The 16,888-nt window shown below is 49.0% G+C and overlaps 2 protein-coding genes across 15 annotated transcripts in view; one reads left to right on the forward strand and one right to left on the reverse strand.

Annotated features, from left to right (window-relative positions):
- Positions 1-741, forward strand: part of LAMB3 (laminin subunit beta 3) — a 164,289-nt gene extending 163,548 nt beyond the window's left edge. For all 12 annotated transcript variants that reach the window (XM_042976615.1, XM_042976611.1, XM_042976608.1 and 9 more), the window contains one exon: positions 230-741. In XM_042976615.1, coding sequence (XP_042832549.1) covers positions 230-366 — 137 coding nt within the window. In that variant the 3' untranslated portion in view covers positions 367-741. The remainder of the gene's footprint in view (positions 1-229) is intronic.
- A 944-nt stretch (positions 742-1,685) lies between these two features.
- The window catches only part of CAMK1G (calcium/calmodulin dependent protein kinase IG), a 29,364-nt gene continuing 14,161 nt past the window's right edge, over positions 1,686-16,888 (reverse strand). Inside the window, exons 3-13 of one of the 3 annotated variants that reach the window (XM_042975971.1) lie at positions 15,203-15,331; positions 12,441-12,515; positions 9,849-9,987; positions 9,085-9,208; positions 7,629-7,704; positions 6,464-6,576; positions 5,621-5,699; positions 4,024-4,111; positions 3,363-3,787; positions 2,727-2,873; positions 1,686-2,573 (exon numbers count right to left, since the gene is read on the reverse strand). In XM_042975971.1, the coding sequence (XP_042831905.1) occupies positions 2,759-2,873; positions 3,363-3,787; positions 4,024-4,111; positions 5,621-5,699; positions 6,464-6,576; positions 7,629-7,704; positions 9,085-9,208; positions 9,849-9,987; positions 12,441-12,515; positions 15,203-15,331 (1,363 nt within the window). In that variant the 3' untranslated portion in view covers positions 1,686-2,573; positions 2,727-2,758. Of the gene's footprint in view, positions 2,574-2,726; positions 2,874-3,362; positions 3,788-4,023; positions 4,112-5,620; positions 5,700-6,463; positions 6,577-7,628; positions 7,705-9,084; positions 9,209-9,848; positions 9,988-12,440; positions 12,516-12,796; positions 12,888-15,202; positions 15,332-16,888 lie in introns of those variants that run through there. The other 2 variants (XM_042975970.1, XM_042975972.1) reach the window with 2 other exon arrangements.

Here is a 16,888-nt window from a genome sequence, read left to right on the forward strand (position 1 = left end):
ACTGCTCTGCCTAGAGCAGAGGGGGAGACTAGGGGATTTCTGGGTCTGGTTTCTCTAGAGTGGGGTATGGGTGGAGAGCCATGAGGCTGGAGAGAACTTGCCTTAGTGACCAGGCTCCCCCACAGGTGATTTCACCTGTGGCTGCTGCCAACCGGGTGGGAAGAGAAGGGTTTGGAGTCTTTGGGTATCTCACCAGCGCCTCCTCCCCTCGCTGTTCCATCTGCCTCAGACATGGAGTTGGAGCTGCTTCGGGGGAGCCAGGCCATCGAGCTTCGCTCGGCAGACCTGACGGGGCTGGAGAAGCACGTGGAACAGATCCGCGACCACATCAATGGGCGTGTGCTCTACTATGCCACCTGTAAGTGACGTGCCGGCTTCCAGCCCCTGGCCCTGCCCGTCTGCCCTCTTTACTTTTGGAGGACAGACTGGGTTGGAATGCTTTCCAGCTCCAGGAGACTTTTATACAGCCGAAAGCACAGCGTGGTCCACCCCTGGTGTGCAGCTGTTAAGATTGTTCTGGGCTGCAGCTGAGCCCGAGATGATGGGAAATTACATTTGAGAGACAGAGAGGGTGGAGGCGGGCCGTGCCTTTGTGACTGGGAGCTCTCAAGTGCAGGGAGCTTGGCTGGGCAGCATGCATGCCCTTCATCCTCCACTGAGGCTGAGTCCTGGACGAACCCAAAATCTTAACAAACAGTGATGTACAAACTAAAAGCCCAATAAAAATCTTTGGAAAGAAGTCTGGAGGTTGAAAGAGTTTCAGAAAATGGCCTCCCCATCAAGTAAATCTTTGTCACTTGTGTCTGTCCCGCACTTGGAGGTCCTGGGTGCTCCCCTGCTCAAGCCCAAGGCCTGGTGGTGTAGGAAGCATAGGCTGCCCCACTTTGCTCAGTACAGCTTGCTCATCACCCAAACTTAGGGCGACTGGACCCCTTTGCCCCAGGACCCAATGGATCCCTTCCTTGAGAGACCAGACCAAGTATTTTCATCTTTGAGCAGCGATCCAGTTTCTCATTTACAGATGAGGAAATAGAAATCCAGAGAAGGGAAGTATTGTGTCCAAATTCACCCAGCTCCAGAGGCAGAACCTGTGTCTCTTGGGATCTCAAAGAGAAGTTGCAAATGGATGACGGGTAACTGCGTGTGTGTGGCACATATGGAAAAGGCGTGACGTGAGTGAGCTAACCACAGCCCGTGCAATGTGCTAGGCGTTTTACCTACATTAACTTTTTGACTATTATCAATCACGTTAATTACTTATTGAGCACTGCACGAGAGACATCATGTGCATTATCTCGTGATGTAGGTGCTGTTCCCATTTGACAAGTGAGGAAACCAAGGCACAGGCTGGGTAACCCCCACCCCCAAGGTCACAGATGAGGCAGAGGGCAGGGCAGAGCTGGGCTTTAAACTCATGATCGGCTACCACAGTCATTAGGAGAATGGATGCTGGAGCCTGACGGCTCGGGCTCGCACAGACCCTACCCCGGGGGTCGTTCTGAGGAGTCAGAGTCTGCGCGAAACTCCTGTCATTAAGTACCTGGAATACCTTATGCTCCCAGTCTGCATCAGCCACCACCCTGCCAGACCCCAGGCTCTCCACCTGGCACGGGCTCAGAAGTCCCAGAGCCAATTCTGACTTTGAGAAGAACCACATGAAGCCTCGTAGAGAAAAATATGTCCGTTTTATTGAGCACAACACCGAGCATGAAGCTGGAGGGCACGGGGTACAAGAAAACTAGGGAGGGACAAGAATAAGGTCCCCGATTTCCAGGGAGAGAAAGAAGAGCAGAAGCAGGATGAGAATTAACCATCTGAAATGAAAACCGTCAACTTCCAATTTGTACTTCATTGGGTGTGGGTGGGGCGTCTTGGTCAGGATAAGGATTCCTCGCAGTACCTAATCATTGATTTCTTTCTTTTTCATCTTGGAGGCTGTGGGGCTGCTTTGGGCCTGGGGCAGGGAGGGAGGTGGTTCAGAAGTGAGCGGGGGGCAGGCTGGCTGTGTCTCAGCCCGGTTGGAGCTAATCCTAAAGCCAAGGATGGGAACTTGAGAGCTCACGGGTGGCCCACAGAGCTGACTGTCATTCATGCAGATGGGCAAGCGACTACATTAATGAGCCCATTCTGGCCGTGAGGACAAAGGCCTGGCAGGCAGGAGCGAGTGTGTGCTGAGCCGGAGTCTGGGTCGATGCTCCATATGGCTTTGCTCGGAGAAGGTGACACAGCCTGGCCAGCCCATTAAGCTTTTCATCACAAACAACACAGACCCGGGCAAGAGCTACCTAGTACACTGCACGGAGCCACGGCACGCAGGGTGTGGGGGCGCAGAGCAGGCAGGTCAGGGAGACCTGGAAATGGGTGGATGCCGCCCTCCTGCCCACGGCTTCAACGAGGCCTCCGCGCCTCGGGGCTCACTGCTGGGCCTTCCGTGAGGGTCTGCCCCGGGGCGGCAGCGTGCTGCTTCCGACCCTAAACCACTCCTGCCAGGCCCTGCTCCGCTTGCTCCGCCTTCCTCCCCGCTGCAGGGTGGATGCCGGGTTTGGAAGGGTAGAGAAGAGATGACAACTCTCCTGCAGAGGAAATGGGTTCGGGGTGGGGCTGGGCCTGCCGCTTCCGGTGCCCCTCAGACCCCTTCATTCAGACCCTGTGCTGGGGCTCTCCTTCTGGGCCAGAAACCCTCCCCGAGCCCCCCGCCCTGGCCCTCCCACCTCTGGTCGCCTCACCTGAAAATTGACACAGGCGTGGACTCCGGGGATCACATGATGAGACAGACTCCAGTCTGCCCCGTCCGGCAGTGGGAACTGCCGCTGGCTTTAACCGGCACCATGACCTCTGATTTGTAGTTCCTGGAAAGCAAACGAGGCGGCAGGCTGTGAAGTATTTGTGGAAGCAAGAAGATCTGGGTGGTTCCCCGTGACCGTGGCATCCACTCAGCCCTCCCTTTATCAGGTTTGGAAAGTACGAGCCCTTGCCGAAAAGACCAAGATGACACCGAAGCTCCCCTCCTCCCCCAACACAGCGGTTCTGGAAAGTCAAGGAATCTAGTGCGCATCACTCACACGTGCCCAGTTTTCTGCAGGCATTTATAATTCCTGTTGCTTCACTAAACTTTTAAGTACCTTTGTGAGGCAGGCTGCGCAGGTGGGTAGGATTTTACAGATGAGCAAACCAGAAACAGACACGTTGCCTGATCTGTCAGCAGCCACACAGCTAGTGGGAGGGACAGGACTGGAGGCGCTTCCCTTGACCCCTGATCCAGAGCTCTTCCCACCCTGCAGAGCCTCCTCCCTCTGGTCAGTGTCTTTCAGTCCCTTTGCCTGAGCAGGGCTAGGCCTCTGTCTTTGGCTGAAAATACGTACTGTTTTCTGTTAGCTTTTTTGAGGAGTGTGGGTTCGGAGCAGTAGGAGGACTTCTCTTTGCTCCCGATGCTCAGGCAACTAGAACAGCAGCCACAGGGCCCAGCGGCCAGGGGCCCCTGCTGCATGGGCACCAGGCTGCTGCTGATGCGGAGCGAGCCATTGACCAGGCAGTTGAGGGACCTGCCACCGGGCGCAGCGGTCCGGGGGCCGTGCTGGCAGGGCAGCCGGGGCAGGGCAGGAAGTGCGCCACTCTGGTCCAGGGCAGGTGCCTCGGTGATGGTGAGCTCAGAGGAGCTGGGTCTGGAGGCTTCTGAGGCTTGAGTGACGGGAGGCCTGTTCTCCACCTCTGGGTGGATGCCTGGGCTGTGCAAGTTCATGTGCAGCTTCCTCATGTGATGCACCACAGCTGCTGCATTGAAGGCTTGCTGAAGAGACACAAGAGCAGCCTCTGGCCACCTCCACTCCCAGAGGGCTGCAGGGCTCAAACTTTCCCTTTGCCCTGTGGCCTCTTGAAACTTGCCCACTTCTCATTTCAGAGAGGGTCCAGGGAGCTCCAGAGTCTGCTAGGAAGCCCCAAGGACAGCCCCTCCACCAGCCCTGCCCCAGCTCAGCCTCCAGTGGCCCAGAAGAGCCTGCTACCTCCCCAGGAAGGGCGACCTACCCTCCACTTGCTCTTGGCAAAGTTCTTCTGGATCTGGAGACTGACTGATGGGTAGATGTCCCGGTGGAGGGCTGTGTTTCCATTGATCCTGTAGATATAGAAGGGACACCTGGCTAGTGGGTGATTATGGGACTCATCCAGGAGCTGGGCAGGGAGCTGTGCATGCAGGTCCTAGTTAAGTTGAGTGAACTCAGAAGAAGAGTGACCCACCGTAGGAATGGGCTGGAACCAGGCTCCTCTGTCCCCCTGGGCAGGTCATTAGGGGGGCAATGCTTTGGCAAAACCAAAATCTTGCTTTACAGCAGGGTCGGCAAACTATGGCCCGTGGGCCAAATCTACCCATTGCCCATTTCTGTAAATAGGTCTCACTAGGACACAGACGTGCCCATTCATTCAGGTATGAGCTATGGCTACTTCCAGGTGATAAGGGCAGACTGAGTAGTTGCCGTATAGACGATATGGCCGGCTAAGCCTAAGATACTGACTCTCCAGCTTTTCACAAACAAGGCTTACCAGCCCCTGTGTCAGAGGGTGCTTGGGTTGTCCCTCTCTGTTAGCTCAAAGCTTTGCTTGGAACCCATCTCCTCCTGGAAGCCTTCTTGAAGGAGGCCACCCAATACAGGCTGCCCTTGCCCTCATCATCCATCTCTGCGTGTTCCTTAGACATTTGCCATGGGTGCAGTACTTTCTAGGTACTAGGGACACAGAGTAGCAACAGATGTCGCCCTGATCCCTGGGGCTTTCCAGTGTAGGCGTGGAGCCTTGTTCCATGCCACGAACTAGAGTCATTCATGTAAGCTGTGTGATTGATAAAGAGAAGTGACGAGGGGTACCTGGCCTGCAGGAGCCAGGGCATCAGGGAAGGGCAGAAACTGCTCTGGTCCTCAAGGATGCTACATACAAGGCAAGAGGCAGGACATTCTAGGTGGTGAAAATAGTATGACCCCAGGTGTAGGTTGGAAAGAGCTTGGTATATGGGGTAGGGGAGGGCAGGAAGAGAAATGCAACTCTTAGGCCTCTTTGGAACAGAGGAGGTGTGTCGGGAATTGGGGGAAATAAAGTTGGAGGTAAAGGGTCAGGCCAGAATGGGGAAAACCTGAAAAGGCACAGGAATCTAGGCTTGCTGTGGTAGGAAGTGGGGAGCTACTGGGAATCTTGAGCAGGGGTGTCGCATGAGAAAACAAAGTGTTTCAAGACCTCATTTACTCAGTTTACTGATTGGTTGCTTTGTGATTCCTCACAAATCGCCTCACTTGGGATGATTCTCTTAAGGACAGGGCACAGCTGCCTCTTCCCGGTGCCTCTTGCACAGCTGGTACTGAGGGCTGCATCCTAGTACTGATGACAGAGCCTGGTTGCGTCTGTCTCCTGCCCTTGATGAGATGATGCAGCCCCCACGTCTGGGTCAGAACCCACTTCATTAAATGCTGTTTGCATCTCTAGCTGGACCGGATAGACAAGTCTATGCTCCTTGGATGCTGCAAGAGTAAAGAGCTCAGGGCAAGCAAACTCTGGGGATACACCATGTGAATGAGTCATCATGGCATCTGGGGAACCAAAAGTGCTAGGGTCCAGACCCCACCCCATCCTCACTCACCAGGGGTGCCTCAAGGCCTTCTCACAGGTGTACCGTTCATTCGGGTCCTTCTCCAGCAAGTGGCAAATAAAATCCTTGGCTAAGGGGAGCAATCAAAGACACAACTAAGGGCCAGATTTCGTGACTGATGGAAATTCACTTCCGGGCTGGTGGGTGGCAATGAATGCATCTTTAGTTAATCTTCCAAAGAGGCAATTTTAAGAGTCTTAAAAGAGAAAAAAAAAATCCAAGCCACCTAACGACAACCCACCATAAACCACCAAAGAGAGGCTCTACGTAGCCTCACCCACACAGCACTGCAGATACATCTCTTATCACGAGGCACCAACGTGCCTGCACGCCACGAGTGTATTCGTTTGCACCATTCAGGGGCAGGCACCCACACGTGGGCACACATGTGAATGCTGCCTTGTCCCAGCGCTGATCTGCACTTAATGGGCCCCACAACATGTAATGATTGCCTTCTCTCCCACATACAGACATTGCATACTCTCAGTCTTGATATCTGAAAGGAAAAACTTGGCCTTGGTTTTGCTGCTCCTGCCTGAAACATTCCCCTGTGCCTCAAGCTGCCCTCCTGGCCCCTCATCTAAACTTCCTCCCCTCTTTTACCAGGTATGCTGTGGTTCTGCCTCCAGAAAACAAAAGCCTAAACATTGGATGCAAATAATTTATTTGGCCTTTGAGCCAGATGAAGATTTCTCCACTTTCTCTGGCAGCCTGGTCTATAAGTTTCCCTAGGGACTTTCAAGAGCCAGGACTGTCATCTTTTGTTAAGCTCTTTTCTCTTGGCACCCTCTGCCTTGAGCCTGTCATCTTGTCCTTCACACCTGGTAGCCTTACCTGACTCAGAAATGTCATCCCAGAATGGAGATTCAAATTCATAGTAGCCCTCCTTGATCTTCTCGAAAAGCTTAGACTCAGTTTCTTCATAGAAGGGGGGATACCCACACAACCTGCAGGGAAACACGGAAGGAGGTATGCTGCTAAACAACCCCAGTCTCCCTGAGCTAGCCCCTCCCTTCTGCCTAGCCTCCACTATACACAGGCATGAGCTAAGGATCTCCAATCAGCAGTATGAACAGGTGGATTCGGGAATGATACAGGCCCCATCGAGTGTTTATGCAGGAGCCAAAGCTTGGAACAGGCAGCCCTGGAAGGCCCCTTTGTGCGTTGTTCCCCCAAACCTCTCACCATCTCTCCTATACCTCCCCTGACACTTAGATGATGTATACAAGATCTTTAAGAGGGATGATAGAATGTCTGCTTGAATGTAAATTTCCTGAGGGATTATTTAGGCTATTAGCACAGAATAGACAATCAATGAATATTTGTTAAGTAAATGAATGAGTGACAGTAGTTACTCAACATAAGCTTAGGAAATAGAGAACTGAATCCACACTAAGGGGTAAATGACAGGTTATTTTCCTAAAAGCAGAGTCTGCTATAGATGAAGAGGAATGGTGGGGAAGGAGTGATGTGTAGGTTAGTAAAGGAGAGCCCAAGAATATGTGAAGAGGAACAATGACCAGATTCATTCGGGCCATCATTTTGCTTTGGGCTGACTTGCCAGGAGAGAAATTTGAGATGTGAACATTGTACCCACTTGACTTCCAAGCTTGGCTTGGCCTCCCCTTTTTCCATTGCTCATTCCATAGAGCGGGACTCAACACATTTATATAGAGTAAATGGGGGTGGGGTGCAGGAACAGAGAGTACCATATGGCTCAACAGTGGGTTCACACTGAGCTCTGTTTTTATAATCTGGTGGAGACCAGGACAGAAACCTTTGGAGCTGTGTGCATGAGTAAGCATGTGTGTGTGTGTGTGTGTGTGTGTGTGCGCGCACACACACACACATGCGTGCAAGCACTCACACATGCACACGTGTACATACACATGCTTTGGAGGTGGATGTTGCTTGAGGAGCTAAAATAGGGGAGGGGAGAAAAAGGATGAGCAGGTTGTGAGATTTCCCAGGAACTGAGCCAATGACAGCTTCTACTCACAATATGTAAGTGATGACGCCAATAGACCAGCAATCCACAGCCTTGCTGTAGGGCTTCTGTGCCAACACTTCCGGAGCTACAACAAACCAAAGGCAGAGTCAGGGCTGAGACAAGAAGAGAGGGCTGAGACAAGAAGAGAGGGCTGAGGGGTGAGGGCTGAAGGTCAGGATGAGGCTTAGAGAAGAGGACTAGGAAAGCTCCTGGGATGGCAGTGTTTCTGTATCACTGAAAGTTTTCCTAGGGTGGGGACGGTGTCTCTCCCATCTGACTGAATCTTCCTCCATCAACTTGGAAGGTCCCCATGACAGGGCCTATGACTTTTACATCAGACTGGGAATCTCCAGGGCTACCTTGCCCCATCAGATGTAGGTCTATGTCTCCCCACACAGATGGGTTAGCCCAGGGCTGGGGTTGTGTGTCTGTGTTCTGATGGGGACATCTGCCAAGTAGGAGCAATCTCTCTCCCACTAGACTGGGATCTCCCTGAGGGCAGAAACTGAGTCATCCCTCTTAAAATGAGGAACTCTTAGAGGGCAGGTGATAACTGCTCCATCTGTCTCTGATACCTTCTGAGGGCAAGGCTTAGTTATCCGTATCAGACTGAGAGCTCCATGAGAAAATGAGCCATGTCTTCCTCTGAATGGGAGCAGTAGAGGGCTACTTTCTGTATTTATCCCAGATCCCAGGGATTTGTACTCATTGGGACTCAGTACCTACTAACTGACCTCTCTTTGGGGGTGAGAGCAGATTTCCTCTTAAGTTAGAGTTCTCCTTCCTACTACCATCCTCAACCAGGTGATGAGTGGTGAAGAGGGAAGGGGCAGGAGTGGACATTCTGAGTTTTGGCTTTCTCTCCATGAAGTTTGGGGATGCTTTCACCTGGTAACTTGCCTGCCTTACTTTTTGGGGGGCCTTGAAAGCCTGTTGTTTAGGCAGGAAGTCCCACCTCTGCCAGTTTCCTAGGATGTTTTCTTGGGGATATGTTTGGGTGGGAGCATGCATGCCTGAGTTCCTCAGCTTCAAACTCAACACTATGCCTCTGGGATACCACCAACTGGTGGGTTGTAGTCTCCTGTGGAAGTGGGAAAAAGGAAAAGGGTGGCTAGTGGTCAAACCCTTGGCAATCTAATGATCTCTGGGTTTGTGATCTTGTCTCTGCCCCTGGTTTAGCTGGAGAGACAAAGGCAGGAAGTTAGCCAAAATAATGAGAGGCAAGTATAGGCAGGGGCTGTTGGAAGAGTTCAGGGGTAGGCTGTCTTTAAAGATGTAGGGTTTGGGAGCAGTAGGGGTAGTTCCAGAGATACATGGATTGACCCTAAGCCTCATAATGAATGCTCTCCTGGGATTGCCCCTGAAGTTGAACCCTGTCTCCTTATAACCACCCCTCTCTGTTAAGTAATATCCATGAGGTTGAATGCAGCCAACTGGTTAACCTTCCTCCTGTCCCCAGACTCACCCACATAGCCCGGGGTCCCACAGGCAGTGGACATGACTCCACTCTGTTCCATCTTGGACAGACCAAAGTCTGTGATCATGATCTTAGAATTCTCTTCAGGGGTTAGGTAGAGCAGGTTTTCAGGCTGTGGGAGAAGAGCAATACCATGCAGTGTAGGATATAATCATCTGAAATACATATTTATTTTCCTCCCCTGATAGAGAATTTCTTAGGAAGCTACGCTCTGGGCTCCTGACTTCAAGGACAGGCTCATGTCCCCCAGTTCTTCCCTCCTTCCTCCTAGCTGCAGCTCCCCACCCCATATTGAGCACTCTGTATTTTGCTTATGGCCCTCAGGTTGCTCATCTTTGTAGCCATTAAAGAACTACTCCCTCCCTCTCCTCAGCCCCAAGTACCCTAAGACTGTTTTTTGACGAAATCAAACCATAGTTAATTGTCTCTGACCTTTCTAAAGTCTAGTGTGTTCCTGATGCAATGTTGGCCTCCAATTAGTATTTATTTCTTCTGATTTTGAGTGTGGCTAGGTTCAAGAAACATGTGCATTCTCTTGGTATCCTAATAGGGTGAGGCCTAGGGCAACGTTCAGGAAGAGGCTGAGATGAAAATTAACAATGATTGTTCAGTCATTCAAGATTTGTTTAAGGGATCCAACAAATGATGAGGTTGGTCCAACCCTCTCATTTTACACAGCTTAGGCTGCCCATGACCCATGCAGCTTCCTGAAGGGTCATTCTATTTCCCATTGAGGACTCCCACTCGGGCACCTTCAAGTCTCTGTGGACGATGCCATTCTCGTGGAGGTATTTCACTGCTGACAAGACCTGCTGGATCACCAGGCTGGCATCCTTCTCTGTGTAGACACCCCGCTCCAGGATCCGGTCAAAGAGTTCCCCGCCAGAAACACTGTGGGCATAGGGGCAAGCGCAGGAATCCAGGTCTCATTCCAGGTCAAAGGGACATAAGTGCGTTTACTCTGTAGCTATGAAGACACAGCAGTGGCAGAAAGGGTGGGTGCCCACGGCCTAGGTAGGGAGGTCTACCTTAGTTTGAGAATACCTTTGGGTGGTGGAATGATATCACGAGCGAGTCATTTCTTTGGGCCAACCATTTCCCTCTCCCTAGACACTTCTTTGAAGTGCAAAATGCCCCTCGTTAGAGTTAAGCAAGAAGCCAATAATCCCTTAGTGGACACATGCTTAGCTGCCTATTTTCCTGACTTAGGACACAGGGGCCATGATGAAAGAAGAGGTGAAATTGAAATGAGGCAAAACAGGAATGAGGTGTACACGTGACACAAATTGTGCTCGTGTCAGGATTTCTGTCCTCACTGGAAAACTGGGCTAGTGACTGCCGAACTTGTGGGTGGAGTTCTAGTGCTGCTTGGAGACTCCAATGGTAAGGTATCTTAGGATTCAGGGGAGCTTCAGATCCACTCTGCTCCCCATCTCTTGAATGCCATCTACACTATTTTTGCCAAGAAGTTTCTTAGCTCGTCCTGAAACACCTCTGAGGCAGACAACTCACTACCCCTAAGACAGACTGTTTTATCTTTCACTGCCTTCTTAATATTTCTGTATATTACAATGGAACCCACTCCCTGTAGTTTCCACCAGCAGATAGCCCTTCTACCCACTGGGGCCACGCAGAGCAAGAATACCACCCTTTCACGTGGATCTCTTCAAGTATGTGAAGACAGTGAAATGCTCACCTGAGGCCTTCCCTGGGATAAACATTTCATGGGCCAGGGTTTCCAACTCTTTCACAGTCCTTGCCCCCTTGTCACTGTTCCATGACACTGGATGCGGACGTGCACACATCATAGGACCATGCAGTGATGAGGAAGGAGAATTTCTCTAATCAAGATGCACACCACCCTACTCCTTTTGTTTCTGTCCTGAAGCTCTGGGCTCTGCCATAGGATCTAGAGGCCCATGAGAAAGATAGTCTCTATGCACAACTAACAATTCCTGACACGGGGTGGCCTGGGTCCTAGAGCTGGCACCCTCATAGGCTTTCCACTCTTCGGTGATATCTGAATCTGCCTGCTTCCCTGCCTCCCCTTAGCTGGCTATCTAAATGTGTGCTAATCCTGTTGAATTGGCCTCATTAAGGTGCCACATGGTCCCTGCTCATTTGTTAATGCTGTTCTGCACCCCTATCCCCAACCTCACTCCCTTGACCACCTGCTCCCTCTATTCACTGGGCCTCAGGTGAGCCTTGGAGTTAATAGGCTGCTTAGGCCTGAATCAACTCGTTAAAGTTTCTGAGGAATCAGCCTGTTAGTCAAAAATATTGCATCTAACCATAGAGATAGCAGAGTGGTGTGTGTGTGTGTGTGTGTGTGTGTGTGTGTGTGTGTGTACTTTATAAATAGAAGTTTCTCTGAGTCCAAGGCTGAGCACTTGTAGGAGCACCGACCAACTCCTACAGCATTCAGTCTCAGACAGGACTCCTATTTATATATGACAATGATGTGGAGACCTTTCTAGGGAGGCACCATTTCTGTCCCACAGATGGACACACAGTCACAGCCTGTTTTTAACTTTGGATGGATCTCTTTTGAGAAAATCTTTTTTTTTTTTTATATGTATCAAATTGAAATCTGTGTCGTGTGGTTTCTAATCCCACAGTAATTTTACCCTAGAGTGGCATTAAAGTATTTAACGTTAGTTTGATGGACTGACTGGTCAAAATGGACTCAAGCCGTGGCGCCCGAGAAGGGTTCTGGAGGGTTCCCTGCTATGCCAGTCATTATCCCTTCAACTGTAGCATTGTGGGGAGGTCCAGAAAGTCTGAGGGGAGTGGCTGGGGCACAGGGGGGGATGGATGGGTTGGAGTCACAGCTGCTGCCAGAGTCACTTAGCTGACTTGTAGCAAATACTTTAGGGGCACCTGGATGGCTCAGTCAGTTGAGCATCTGACTTCAGCTCAGGTCATGATCTCGCGGTTCATGGGCTAAAGACCCATGTTGGGCTCTGTGCTGACAGCTCGGAGCCTGGAGCCTGCTTCAGATTCTGTGTCTGTCTCTCTCTCTGCCTCTCCCCTGTTTGCGCTCTGTCTCTCTCTCTCTCAAAAATAAAGAAACATTAAAAAAATATTTTAACGATCGGTAAGGCTGTCGTGGTACAGACCATCTCAATAATCAGTCCTTGTTCTACCCTTCGGTCCACACAGAACATGTTCATGACCAGAGGCATACTTAACCTGAGAGAAATCTTAGCATTTGAGAGCCTCTTGAACTAATTCTTGATCTTATCTTTTAAATCACCGTACTCCCCTCACCACCGAGCAGCTTCCTCTAGGCCTCCCAGGCCCCCAGAGACGTCTGTAGAGGAAGTGGGTCACCTTTCACTTACAGCTGCATGACCAGGTAGTAGTGAGTGGTGCTCTCATAGATGTCCTCCAGGGTCACGATGTTTTCATGCTTGATCCTGGGGAAAAGGAAGGGTCATGGTACGTGGTTTAGGTGTCCAGACAAAGAATGGACTTTTTTATTTCTGTTAGAGACTTTGATGACAATATTTAGGAAGAGTGGATCCTTGTGAAACCTTCCTAATAAATAGGTGGTCACAAAGAAATCTTGAAGATCCCAGAGTGGTGTTCAGTCTGTATTTTTGAATGGATAATTGATCATTCTGCCTTCAGGGAACCAATATTTTGTGGCTACTCCAGAAATCTCTTTAAACTTTGCCAAAAGAGCAAGTTAAAATACCTGAAGAAGGCCAAGGGAACACCCCAAACTAGATTATTTTACAAAATGGGTATCCAGAAACATCCTTGAAGAAAGTGGACTGCAGCAGAAGAGAATTGGGTTAGTTAAGCCTCCTCATGGGTAACCACGGAAGTAGTGTTGCAAAATTCTTATTCTGGAATATTTTGAGAAGCCGGGAAGATGCTATTTTCTGGGGTCAGTTCTGTGGAATGTCTTTGTTGCTGATAGTAATTCTCGATCAGAGGCTCTTTTGTCCCTGGGGGAATATTTGACAATAACCAGAGACATTTTTTGTTATTGTGCCTGGGGAGGGGGTAAGAGCTACTGGCATCTAACGGACAGAGGCAGGAATGCCGGTAAATATCCCATAATGCACAGTCCACCACCCCACCACCCCAGTAAAGAATTATCTGGTCTAAAATGTCAGTAATGCTGTGTTCAGGAAAATTTGCTCTAGGTTCTCTCTGAATGGGATTACTCAAGGGCCAAGGCAAGCAGAATAATCATACTTGCCGTGGGGCTTGGCTTCCCAGGCAGCAATTCTGTGCATAGGAAGAACCTTTCTAGGAAGTTTGGTTCATGGCTGGGTAGCATAGGGGTTAAGAATTTGGACTCTGAGTCAGTTGGGTTTGAGTTCAGAGCTGGATGAGATACTTATGAAATGGATGACTGGCTGGTTTTCTTAAATCTCCTAAGCCCCACTTTTTTGGTTTGTAAAGTACATCTCTCTCATAGGGTTATATCAGGATTAAAAGAGATAATGCATGCAAAATGCTCAGTATAGTGCCTGGGGAATAGTAAACACATAATAAACAGTATCTATCATCTTTAAGTTTAATTTCTAAAATTATAGACCAACTGCAGTGGGTACCTGATGGATTCAATTACACTTACAAGTTGACAATACTAACATTAATATATCATTTACTGAACAAATCTTTACCAAGCATCTATGCTGTCAGGGACTGATGATACAATACAACGGTAAGAAAGACCACCATAGTCCTCGCTCTCAATGAGTCCACAGTCCATCTCTGTTCTAATCTCTCTGGAGTCCAAACTGGTATCTCCAGCATCCTCCATGTAGAGATTGGGGGATACACATATTCAGTAGGTTCCAACAAATTTCTTTCTATTTCCTTCAAGCCTACACATCCCTTTTGTTCTCTATCCAAGCAATGACATTACTATCCACCAAATCGCTCAATCTCAGCATCATTTTTAGTACTTTTCTCTTTTATACTCGAAGCAGTCGATCCCAAGCCCAATCACTCTCTCTCTTGAATCCAGTCTTCTTGCTGCCACATGATCCTGCTATTACCTTTGCTTGTATCCTCATCCATTGTCTAGATTATTGAGAAAGTCTTAAATCCATCTTCCACCATGCTTAAGAGGCATGGCTCTAAAATATAAGTCTGATCATGTGATTCCTTACTAAAAATTCTTTGATGACTTTTCTTTGCCCACAGAAAAAAGTCAACATTCTTTACCATGGTATCCAAGACCCTTTATAATCAGATCTCATTTGATTTCATCTCCTGTCCCTTGATGATCCTTACTCTAAGCTCAGGGGCTTCTAATACCGACTCTTTCCTAACGTCCGTTGCACTTACACAGTTGAGTTTCTGTTACTCTCAGCCTGAATTCCCTTTCTGCATTGCCTCTCCTGTCTCCATTAAATTCTACTCACCTATCAAGGTGCCTCTTCCTTAAAAATGTACCTAATACCCCATACTCATAAAAATGCACATGTAGGCAAAATGAATCTCTATTTTTCAAGCCTTGCCTTCTGCTACTATTGGCTCGTGTCTAATGGGATTAGAGTTTGTTATGGGCACCTGTCTCTGCCCAGAAAATGTGAGCTTCTGAGGATAAGGAATTTTGTAGGCCTTATTCTTGTGTTCCTAATGCCTAATACACTTTTGGCATACCATGGGGATTCCACAAGGCTTTTTTGTGTTTGGGTCCTGCTGTAAACAGTTAGATGGTTTGTTAGTGTGGCCTCTACCATGATGGTTGGGGTGCTGAGCTTATATTTGCTTTGGAATAAACTCAAACCAATTTCTAAATCTTCTGCTTCCTTAATTACTGATTCTTCCTGCTATTGGCCCTAGTTGATTTTTGTTCCATTGAGCTAATTATTCTCTGGTCTATGTGCACAAACCAGGTCTGCTATCAGTTGGTTTGCTAGTCAATTTGCTGCCCTCCACAACCACCCCCCAATCAGCAGAAGCACCTGCCTGGCTTAACTTGGCCGATTGATCAAATGGACACATTAATGCAATCAAAGGGAGTAAGTAATGCCTTTGGGTGTGGAAATCCATCTTCGGTCCTACTCAAAGGTAATTTGTGAAGGAAATGTTATGATCTCACAGTTGTACCCGGCCAACCCTAAGACCCACTCACTTTTTCAACACGGCAATCTCATTCTCCAGGCTGCTGTCCCGGAAGGCAGGTGACTTCTTGATGCACTTCAGGGCAAAGAGCTTCCCAGTCATCCTTTGCTTCACCAGGAAAACTTCTGAAAAAGCTCCTCTAAGTAGAAGACACCAAGAGTTAAAATTAGTCCTGGCTGGCTAGAGAACATTGTTAGAGGCAAAACCAAAGGGTAGATGAAGGAAGGTGTGGTTGGTAATTGGTTTCCATTGTCACTGTGGGTACCTGAGGAGCTGTACTGAGGGTAGAGCCTGTCTTACTTCGAGCCCTGTGTCCTTTCTCTTGGGAAAGAAAAGATTCTACTACAGACTCAGGCACTAGGCGGATGCTATTTCCCGATTCTGTGATTTGGAAGGGACACCCAGGGACTCCGCTTTGGTTATGGAGAGATTTCTCCATTTGGCCAACCCAGTAAAGAGCGGCCACCGCAGAGTCAATTTACTTGCCTTCTTCCAGCATGTTGAAGCGTGGCACACTGGAATGGCAGCTGGAGGTAGCACTGGGAACAGGGCTCAGGCAGTGATGGAACAAAACTCCCCTCTCAGTTTTAGATGGTGATAATTATCTTGAGCCAATTACCAAAGGCTAAGGGGGCTGAGAACCCTCTCATTCAGTAGGATCTATGAGAATGAAAGACAGAACCCAGCAGCTCTGGAAAGGTTTTCTGAAGAAGGAGAGGTTAGAACCCAATGGAAACACAGGGTAGGATTCCAAATTATAGCTTTCTCATTTTGAAGGGGGTTCTCTGGAGACCAGGCTATTGAATAGCAGTTAGCTAGCCATGGATGTTGGAGCCCAAGTGCCCAGGTGAGAACCTCAGCTTTTTGGGTGACAAGTTACTTAACTACCCAGTTTCTTTACCTGAAAAGTGGGAGTGTCAATAGTGTCTGATTCAGAGTTGTTTAGAAGATGAAATGAATTAACATACGTAAAGTGCTTACAAGCATTCCTGACATCTGTTAAATTACATGTGTCAGACACTATTATTGTTATTACTATTATTAGTTGAATACCATTAGGGAGAACACCTGGTAGTAACAAGAGGCAATAGGGTTTAAGTGAGGAGACAGCTGAGCCATCGCGTCCCCGGCCATCTGGGGATTTTAGACTCGGGGCCCAATAGCAGTCAAGCTTGTGTAATGGCTTTGAGGATCTGCATTAGGAAATACTTGGTGTGGGGCGCTTGGCTGGCTCAGTGTGTTAAGTGTCCGACTCGGGTCGTGATCTCACGGTTCAATTCGCGAGTTCGAGCTTCGTGAGTTTGAGCCCCGTATAGGGCTCCGCACTGACAACGTAGAGCCTGCCTGGGATTCTCCGTCCGCTTTTCCCCGCTCACACTCTCTCATGCTTTCTCCCTCCCTCTCAAAATAAATAGCATTTAAAAAAAGAAAGAAACTACTTAGTGTTTCCTGGGTCTGAGTTTCCTGTTTCCCCCAGCTGCACTTGGAATGAATTAATCAGAGCCTTCAGAGCTTGCTCCATTCATTCATTCGTTCATTCACTCATCCCTTCAATCAAGATTTATTGAGCACCTACTGAGTCAGACACTGGAGATAAAAAAGGTAAGTGTTTCTGTTCTTAGGAAGCCTGCAGACTAGTGAAGAACGCAGACAAATGAGCAATTAACATTGGATTTGAAAGATGTTATTAGACACT

This window comes from Panthera tigris, chromosome F3 (genome assembly GCF_018350195.1).
Source record: "Panthera tigris isolate Pti1 chromosome F3, P.tigris_Pti1_mat1.1, whole genome shotgun sequence".
NCBI classification, from domain to species: domain Eukaryota; kingdom Metazoa; phylum Chordata; class Mammalia; order Carnivora; family Felidae; genus Panthera; species Panthera tigris.